The sequence below is a fragment of the Bufo gargarizans genome, chromosome 1 (assembly GCF_014858855.1).
Source record: "Bufo gargarizans isolate SCDJY-AF-19 chromosome 1, ASM1485885v1, whole genome shotgun sequence".
NCBI lineage: Eukaryota > Metazoa > Chordata > Amphibia > Anura > Bufonidae > Bufo > Bufo gargarizans.
Genome location: NC_058080.1, coordinates 749,760,626 through 749,770,442, shown reverse-complemented (window position 1 = coordinate 749,770,442; position 9,817 = coordinate 749,760,626). Strand labels below are relative to the sequence as shown.

Below are 9,817 nucleotides of genomic sequence, written 5' to 3'. Positions count from 1 at the left end.
GGAGAAAGAGCATAAGGAAGAGGAGAGAAAAAAAAAAAAAAAGGGGAGAAAAAAAAAAAAAAAAAAGAAGAGGAAAAAAGAGGAAAAGAAAAGGAGAACAAACAAGAAGGGAGAGGAGGAAAAAAGAAAAGAGAAAGGAAAGAGGGGAAAAAGGAAAAGAAGGAAAAAGAAGGAAAAAAAAAAAAAAAAAAGAGGAAAAAAATAAAATAAAAAGGAAGACGAAGTGATACATATATAAAAGGAGAGAACGAGGCGGAATAAGGGGAAAAAAAAAAAAAAAAAAAAGAAGAAAGAGAGCAGGAACAGGGTATGGCTCCAAAAGCTAGTAGGCGCTCGGCTGACCTCTCAAGTCAGAAACTGGGGTTCAAAACTGTTGAAACAACAAAAATAGACCAGTTTCTGAGGTCTCCGAGGGTTAATACGAGGGGCGGACAAAAGGATCTTGTCACAAAAAAAAATGACGACTCAGAGATGACTGAGTTAGAACCACAAAAATCCTCTAGATACCCCGAAGAGGAAGACGGTATAATGGGGGAAGTTATCCCTAATGACAACTCCTCTCCGTTAGAAGAAATACTGCTAGCGGTCAAACAAAATGGGGATTTAATACAGGCTGTCACAACCCAACTTGGGTTTATCCAAGTTGATGTGGGACTAATAAAAGACGATTTGTCAAAAATGCGAGACAGAGTTAACAACCTCGAGAGCTCCGTTGCCCTGATACAGAATGAATCCAAAAAAATAAATACCGAAGTCTCCACATTTAAAATAGAGTATAACCTTCTGAAGAAAAAGGTGGCGGACCTTGAGGATAGGTCACGAAGATACAACGTGAGAATAATAGGGATTCCAGAGGGTGCGGAAGAGAAGAACCCAACCCAATTCATACAGAAGTTAATTTTTGAGAATTTTGGGAAAGATTCGTTTTCCCCTTTTTTTATGATAGAAAGAGCTCATCGGGTCCCAGGGGGTAAACCAATTCCAGGGAGACAACCTCGGACATTTCTTGTTAAGTTATTGACCACAGGGGATAAAGATATCCTTTTGAGAAGGGCGAGGGAATGCTCACCGGTTGTATATAATGGGAACAGATTGGCCTTTTTTCCAGATTTCTCAAAAGATATACAAGAAAAGAGACGCACATTTATGACTGTCAAAAAGAGGCTAAGAGAAAGGGATATTAAATATTCTCTTATATTCCCAGCAAAATTGCGGATTATTTTCAATGATAAAACTCTTTTTTTTGACACCTCGGAAGAAGCCGCGCATTGGCTTGATCGAAATAATCTATGATTTAATTGTTTTATGATGTGGCGGGAATAATAATTGTTATAAGGGGCCTATACCCCTAAATTTCTTTCTCTTCGCTTCCAAATGGGGGTGGCCGAGTGGGGGGAGTGCGGGAGGGATGGTCATAGGAAAGAAATCTACTACAATACGTGGTGGATTACCTGTACGTGGGGGGGGGGGGTTGGGGTTGGGGTTGGGGTTGGGCTGTGGTGCGTCAAAATATGTTTTTTTGTTTTGTTTTTTTTTGTTTATTTATTTATTTTCTTTTCCTCTCTCCTCTTTTTCCACTTAACCGCTGTTGATAATGCTGACTAGAATTATTGCCTGGAATATACGTGGTTTGGGGGATAGAGGAAAGAGACAAGCGGTTTTTGACTTGACTCAGGTCCACTTACCAGCAATAGTATGCCTGCTAGAGACCCACCTCACTGAGGAGACCTCTAGGGTGGTCGACAGGGGATGGGCTGCGCACACGTATCATTCTACCTTCTCCAATTACTCGAGAGGGGTTACTGTCTTGATACATAGACTTATTGATTTCGTTTGTGAGGCATCCTCTGTCGACCAACAGGGGAGATTTATTTTTTTATATTGTAGGTTAAGGGGGAAGATATGTATTTTGGCCTTTGTCTATATTCCACCGCCATTTTCCTTTTCGGTCCTTAATTCTTTGGTATTATTTATGGATAAATGGCCAGAGTGTCCAACACTGATTATTGGCGACTTCAACTGTGTCATTGATCCTGTACGTGATAGGGTTTCTACGAGTGTCAGGTGTGATAGTCCGGTCCAGGGGTCTCCCCTGGCACGGTTTTGTCTGGAGGTTGGTTTTGAAGATGCTTGGGAATATCTAGGACAGGGGAAAAGGGCTTTTTCATGTTTTAGTAAAGCAGGCAAATCGATGTCCAGAATAGATCTTGCATTGATAAGTAGTAAACATATGAAATTGGTAAAGCGAATGAAATATGAAACGAGGTCAATATCGGATCACTCTCCGTTACTACTTGAACTCTGCTTATCTCAGGAAGGATACACATCAAAACCTCCTTTTAGACTAAATCCTTACTGGCTATCAGTTATAAAGACACATGAAATAATCCAAAATGAAATTGGCCGATTCTGGGATAATAACTATGGCTCAGCAAAAATTCAAGTGGTATGGGATACTTTTAAGGCGTATATGAGGGGATTGATGGTTAGTAACATCGCGAACCTTAGAAAGGAGTACGGGAAAAAACAGAAAAATCTAGAAGAACGCGTAGCACTGGCGACAGAATCCTTTTACATGAATAAGACAGAGGAGAACAGGGAAAATATGCAAAGAGCCACACAAATATATTCTAATTTTTTATTGGACAAGGCCCAACAGAGCCTTTTTTTTAAAGGGCAAAAATACTTTACCGAGTCAGGGCGACCTGGTAAATTTTTGTCCAGAGTAATTTCAAGTCAACAATCCAAAAAATATATAGATAAGGTTCGATTGATTTATGGTAGGATGGTCACTAGACAGGGTCCGGTAGAGAAGGCCTTTGTTGACTATTTCCTTGATTTGTATAAAGCTGAATCCAAGATCACAGATGATAAGATAGATTTCTATCTTGACAGGATCATCTTTCCAACTATTACTGAGACGCAAAAGAAAGCACAGGAACTTGAGGGAGCAATTAAATTATGCTCAGCCAATTCCACTCCTGGTTCAGATGGGCTCCCATATGAATTCTATAGTAAATATAGGGACTGTATTCTCCCGAGACTGTTGGAGGTCTTTGCTGAATCAATGGAGGATGGGAAGTTGCCAGATTCAATGATGGAGGCTGTAATAATATTAATTCCAAAAAAAGGCAAGGACCCTTTAGATTTAGAATCTTATAGACCAATCTCACTGCTTAATGCAGATGTAAAGCTTCTTGCGAGGGTCCTGGCTACAAGGCTTTCTGGGGTCATTTCCTCTATTGTCCATCCGGATCAGAGTGGCTTTATTCAAAACAAGGGCACACATCATAATTTACATCGGCTTTTTTCTAATATTCAGGCCCCTGGGGGGACCGCTCGCTCCATCCTGTCATTGGATGCCTCTAAGGCCTTTGACAGGGTGGAGTGGCGCTTCCTCTGGAAGGTTCTGGCAAGGATGGGCTTTGGGGAAAAGTTTATACGTACTCTTAAGTTATTGTATAGATCTCCAAGGGCAAAATTGAGTCTTAATGGAATCCTGAGTAGTAGTATTGATTTAAATAGAGGCACGCGGCAGGGCTGTCCATTATCCCCCTTGTTATTCGATATTTATATCGAACCCCTTGCGATGGCCATCAGGCAGGACGATCAGGTTAAAGGATTTGGTACGCTAGGATCACAAGACCGTATCTCCTTATATGCGGATGATGTTCTTTTTTTTATAGACCACACGGAAACTACTCTTCCTAGGATTATTCAAATGGTTAAAGCATTTGGTGAGGTGTCTGGTCTTCTTATAAACTGGGCCAAGACCAGCTTGATGCCAATAGATCCCCTGCCACAGAAAGAGGTACTTGTGACACAGTTAGACATTGTTGACACTTTTCAATATTTGGGTTTGATTATATCACCTCGGGTTGAAAATTTTGTACAACTTAATTTGATCCCGATAATGGTAAGGAGTAGAGCTAAAATAGGGATCTGGCTGAGACTTCCCCTATCCAGAGCTGACCGAGTTTCACTAGTTAAAATGGTGATACTACCACAATTTCTTTATGTGCTCAGGAATACACCTATTTGGATACAAGATAAGTATTTTAAACTCATGGAAAGAATAATTAATGATTTAATATGGGGAAGAAAGCGAGTTCGAATAAAGCTGGAATATTTGTATAAATCAGTGGAGTGCGGGGGTTTAAATCTCCCTTACTTCAAAGGGTACTTTATTGCAGCCCAGTTATTGATGTGCTATGAATCAGAAAACAGTGCATTGCTGGGGAAGTTGGTAACTAGCCATGCCCACAATAATATTTTTACCTTGTTGGAATCTGGTCTATTGAAGAGGTATGAGCGAGGCTATAGAGAGACTATAAAATTACTCCTGAAAGTGTGGGCTACAACTAGGACATGGTTGAAGGTTAAGGGTTCACTTACATTTACGCCTCTCTGGCATAATGTGCACTTACAAAGGCTGGATGATATTGCAGCCGACACATTTTGGCAGAAGAATAAAATTCTGTATATTTCACAGGTAGTTAAAGATAGAGAAATTAAACCATTTATAGAGATGACACATAATATAGAAAACCTTTCATGGTTTAGGTATTTTCAACTGCGCTCAGTACTATCCAGTTTGGATGATAAACTGGTGTTGGATATAGATAATTCATCTTTTTTGAATGATTGGGTAGGGGGTACACTGTCTAGAATAAAAATTTCAAATATATATAAGTTACTACTTAAGGCACGGTTTAGTGATATACAGTCACCAGGACAAAAAGTGTGGGAGGTGGATTGTCCGAATTTACAAATAGAAGGGTGGGAGAATATTTTTGGCCCGGGCATTTGAAGGCGTAGCGCAAAACACGCGCTTGGATCTGCCCTGTGGGAGGTGGGTACTTTTACCACCCGTGGCCTCTGAGATAATTTCATCTAATTGGGCCCCGAATAATCGGGAGCCAGAAAAAGGGAGGCCTGCCAGGGAAGCTATGACGATGAATCCGCTTTCCAAACTTTAAGCCACAGTTCGCGCCGTAAGGCTACAGTGAGAGCCGATGAGCGGGCAACTAGAGCACCCGCATCCACGGAAGCCTCACAGAGATACTTCCCCGCCTGTGAGATTTGCAGGGCCAAAGATTGAAGCTCAGCCAGAGGGAGGTCTGCCGCCAAGTCCTGATTTAACCGGAGTGCCCATTCTGAGACCACCTTAGCCACCCAGGCGGAAGCAAAAATGGGCCGAAGTGCTAAGCCATTTGCTACAAAAGCAGACTTAGCAAAAGACTCCATACAGCGATCTACAGGGTCCTAGAGGGATGAGCCATTGGCCACAGGAATGGCGGTATGTTTGGCAAGACGAGCGAAATACTGCACCTTTTCTTCTGTGTGGAGGTCAGGCAGTGAGGAAAACAGACACCGGTCTTGCTCCCCGGGTAGACAGAGAGGCTAGGCGACTCTGTTTCCCATACCTAAAAGGAAAAAAATAACAAAAGGAAGCCGCCCTGCAAGCAGGGAGGTCTGCCTTCTACGACACTAAGCTAAAAAATGATATGCTCTCTCCATGCTGGAGGGGATATAGCCGGCATAGGAGGAGCTAACACTTTTCAGCCTAGTGTCGCTTTCTAGTGGCAGCAGCAGCTATATCTACGGTCCTGTGTCCCCCAATGATACGAGCAAGAAATACTAATAATTCATCAGTATGTCTCCATTCATGCTCTGAGGGTAATAAAGCAGGATACATCTCACCACCAATATATCCCTCAGCTCCAGTATCTAGATAGGTTTACCAATAAACCGCAGGAATGTACATATGGGGTTAATTATCACAGATCACATGGTCAGATAAATCAGTGATCTAGTCATTATGCCACCAATACCAGTCTCAGCACAGGAGGGTTAGTTTGTAGGAGCAATGAAGGTCACAGCGCTAGGAAAAAATATATGTGCCAAAAAGACAATGTCTGTCAGTGACAATGGTGATGCTGTCGTAGAGCAAATAGAAGATTTTATTTTATCTTTAAATACTGTTTGAATGAAGATGAAATATTAATATGTCCACATACATTATAAAACTATTACATGGAGCGTCGTTACTTTTCCCTATGTCACTCTGGACTCTCCCGCAGTCTGGGTGGAGGTGTGAATACAGTGATAAGAAGCAAAGGTTCATGGGGACAATTCATCATCACTGCTCTGGAAGTAAACAAGGCTCTTCTTCCCTTCCTTGTATCCACAATACTTTTCCTCTGTAGATCTTGATTACAGTCGACTTAAAAAAAATATAATTTGGTTGTTTGGCAGATCCAGGATAACAAATCCCCAAAAATGTATATTTGTATTGGCTTTTAGGCTGGAGCTACACAGTAACATGTTATGTGATATGAAAATCACAATGTCAGTAGGTCACAATGTGACACACTATATGCCACGACAGTCACAAAAAATCCAACACTTGGATATGTGGTTACAGGTCACAGGCAGTCGTAGAACACAATACAAGTCACGTAGCTTGCAACTTGTCTGCAATATTTTTCCAATTTGGCATATTTTGGGCTGATTTGCTAATCTGTAGACACGTTGTGCTACTATTCTGAGATTTGCTGTTGCGGAACACATGTTACTATGTAGCCCCAGTTACTTACCTGTCTGTGAATAACTGGGGTTAACATTTCTTTTTGCTCTTATAGTATTTCCTATATTCCCCCAAAAAATAAGGTTCTTCTGAGCTGATGAGTTATAGAATTTGTTTTCCTTACAAAACATTTTCAATCTATAAAACATCAAACATGGGGTACACTGGCAGTATGTTGCAGTGACTCCTTGCTTTAAAACCAAATAAATACCTTTTGAAACTATATAACATCAAAATGGCTTCTCTCCTGTGTGATATCTATGATGATACCTAAGATTGGTTTTAGTAGTAAAACATTTCCCGCATTCTGAGCACGAAAATGGCTTCTCTCCTGTGTGACATCTCTGATGATACCTAAGTTTGGTTTTAGTAGGAAAACATTTCTCACATTCTGAGCACGAATGTGGCTTCTCTCCTGTGTGACTTCTCACATGTTCAACAACATATGATTTTTTTGTAAAACATTTCCCGCATTCTGAGCACGAAAATGGCTTCTCTCCTGTGTGACATCTCTGATGATACCTAAGTTTGGTTTTAGTAGTAAAACATTTCTCACATTCTGAGCACGAAAATGGCTTCTCTCCTGTGTGACTTCTCACATGTTCAACAAGATTAGATTTTTTTGTAAAACATTTCCCACATTCTGGACATGAATATGGCTTCTCTCCTGTGTGAGTTCTCACATGTTCAACAAGATTTGATTTATCTATAAAACATTTCCCACATTCTGAACATAAAAACGTTTTTTCTCCTGTGTGACGTCTCTCATGTCTAACAAGATCTGATTTCCATGTAAAACATTTCCCACATTCTGAACAGGAATATGGTTTCTCTCCTGTGTGATTTTTCTCATCTCTCACAAGTTTAGATTTCTCTGTAAACCATTCACCACTTTCTGAGCAGGAGTATGGCTTCTCTGCTTTGTGAATTTTCCCATGTCTAACAAGACTTGATTTTATTGAGAAGCACTTAAAACATTCTGAACAGGAATATGGCTTCTCTCTTATGTGACTTTTCTGATGTATAACAAGATGTGATTTCCTAATAAAGCATTTCTCACATTCTGAACATGAATACGGTTTCTCTCCTGTGTGAATTTTCTCATGTGTAACAAGACTTGATCTTTCTGTAAAGCACTTCCCACATTCTGAACAGGAGTAAGGCTTCTCTCCTATGTGACTTATTTCATGTGCAACAAGATGTAATTTCTTTGCAAAACATTTCCCACATTCTGAACATGAATATGGCTTCTCTCCCGTGTGAATTTGCTCATGTGTAACAAGATTTGATTTCTTTGTGAAGTGCTTCCCACATTCTGCACAGCAGTATGGCTTTTCCCCTGTCAGAATTCTTTTGTGTGTAGAAAGTCTTGATCTTTTACTGAACTCTTTACCACACTTAAATCTTTTATCCCCTTGAGGTTCCTCATGTTTAGGGAGATTATAAGATACATCTGTACTGTGAAGTCCAGGATGTACATTAAGGTTAATGAGAGTTTCTCCTGAAGAACGCTGCATGGTATCCTCATCTTCTGCTTTATAACTTAGCAAGTATATAACATTTCCATCACAATTTTTACTGGGATTTTCTGTGAAGATAAAAATTGGAATTGAAAAAACTACAGAGTAGACAAACCTATAACATTCCTATTAGGCTGGAAACTGATCCAGCAGGAACTACAAGTACCAGTCATCCACTTTTAATCTAATCTTGATTTTTGTTACAAAAAAATGATTCCTCTTGGTTGGTATTTATTATTTGATTTGTGTTGGCACACCTTTGGCGGGCTGCTTTGCTAATATTATTTATATTTAAAAAGGTACTATAGGCAGTGAAGTTTTGTGCTATTTATATTATCAATGTATCCAATTGGTTATGTCAAACTTGATTGTTCCCTGCTTAGGCTGTTGCTTCCATGTTTGTCATACACCACCGCATATTATTATTTTAATTGCATGTTAATTGATTTTATTAATTGAATAAAGCTACATTATATTTACAATAAAGTGACACATGTCAGATTTTGAAAATGGGGCTGCATCCTTTGGGCTGAAATAAGCTTCATCCTTAGTAGGTTAACAGCACAATTTTGAGGTACATGCCATTTATTGTTTAGGCTTTTTTCAATTTTGAGGGGGAAACAAACTGAAATTCCCCATTGGTTTTTTAAGTTTTTTTTTTTATAGTAAGTACACCATATTCATTTTATTCTGCAGCACAGTACAAATATGGAGATGTCATATATGTAGAATATTTTGCATGTTTTTGTACTTTTGCACAATACAAAAATTTTATGGGAAAAATAGTAAGTCATTTTGGTGCTTTTGCATTCCAAAGACCAATGGCTTGATATTTGGTCTGCTCTTATAAAGGGAGTTTAAAGAAATAACTGATATGCTGTAAGGGGGCGGGACAACAAAGAGGGGAAGTCACATGATCTTCTGACAAGATGTCTTCCCACAGCGTGGAAAGCTTGAATCTTTATGTCAAGTGACCGCCGCTCGAAAAGGGGAGTCACAGCTCAAAGTGAAAGGGGAGGGTAATTAGTAAGTCAGAATCAGAAGAACCTGATCAGAGATCGCCGTCAGCTGGATAAGGGGAACACTCCATGATGTGATGGGGACATCTCCAATCAAAGAGCAGCGCAGCAGGCAGTTATCAGATTCTCCTCCTGCCCTGAAGTCACCAAGGACAGAATCTGAAGTCACTTTCTCCATTCATGAGTCCATACCTGTGGTGACATCTCCTGGAATGTCCTCCTCCACCTCACTCTTACACGGGGGATCGCCCATCATCCTCTCTTCTTCATCCTCCACTTTAATATCAGTCAGATCTTCTCCTTGATTTGTCATCTGTAACAATTCAGTACAATACAGCAGACAGGTGGGAAATCTAACAGATCCACATAAGAGACACCCACAATCTATGACCCCTCTATGACTGCAGGACCCCCCTATATAGATGTGTATAGGGCCCAGCTCCATCTACCTGAGGGTTCTCTGGGACCTTCTCCTCTGGACAGTCCTGGGAATACAGAGGATGGGGACATCTCTCTGGTGGATTTATCCTCCGGGATCCATCTGTGGAGACACAAGCACACAGTGACTGAATACATGGCCTCCTGTAGATCTGTCTATAGATCAGACAGTTCTCTCAGCTGCCCTACTGCGCAGCCTAGCATCAGAGAACATGGAACGCGATGCTGTCAGCGCGCTCATGTCCCCTCAG

General features: G+C 40.5%; 1 protein-coding gene across 1 annotated transcript; it reads right to left on the bottom strand.

Annotated features, from left to right (window-relative positions):
* Nucleotides 1-2,060: 2,060 nt before the first annotated feature.
* On the bottom strand, nt 2,061-9,381 carry LOC122930600 (gastrula zinc finger protein XlCGF17.1-like). The gene is made up of 3 exons (XM_044284097.1): nt 9,321-9,381; nt 7,323-8,177; nt 2,061-2,140 (listed from the first exon to the last, which is right to left on the bottom strand). The coding sequence occupies exons 1-3, from the start codon at nt 9,379-9,381 to the stop codon at nt 2,061-2,063; spliced, it is 996 nt and encodes a 331-aa protein (XP_044140032.1).
* Nucleotides 9,382-9,817: the final 436 nt, after the last annotated feature.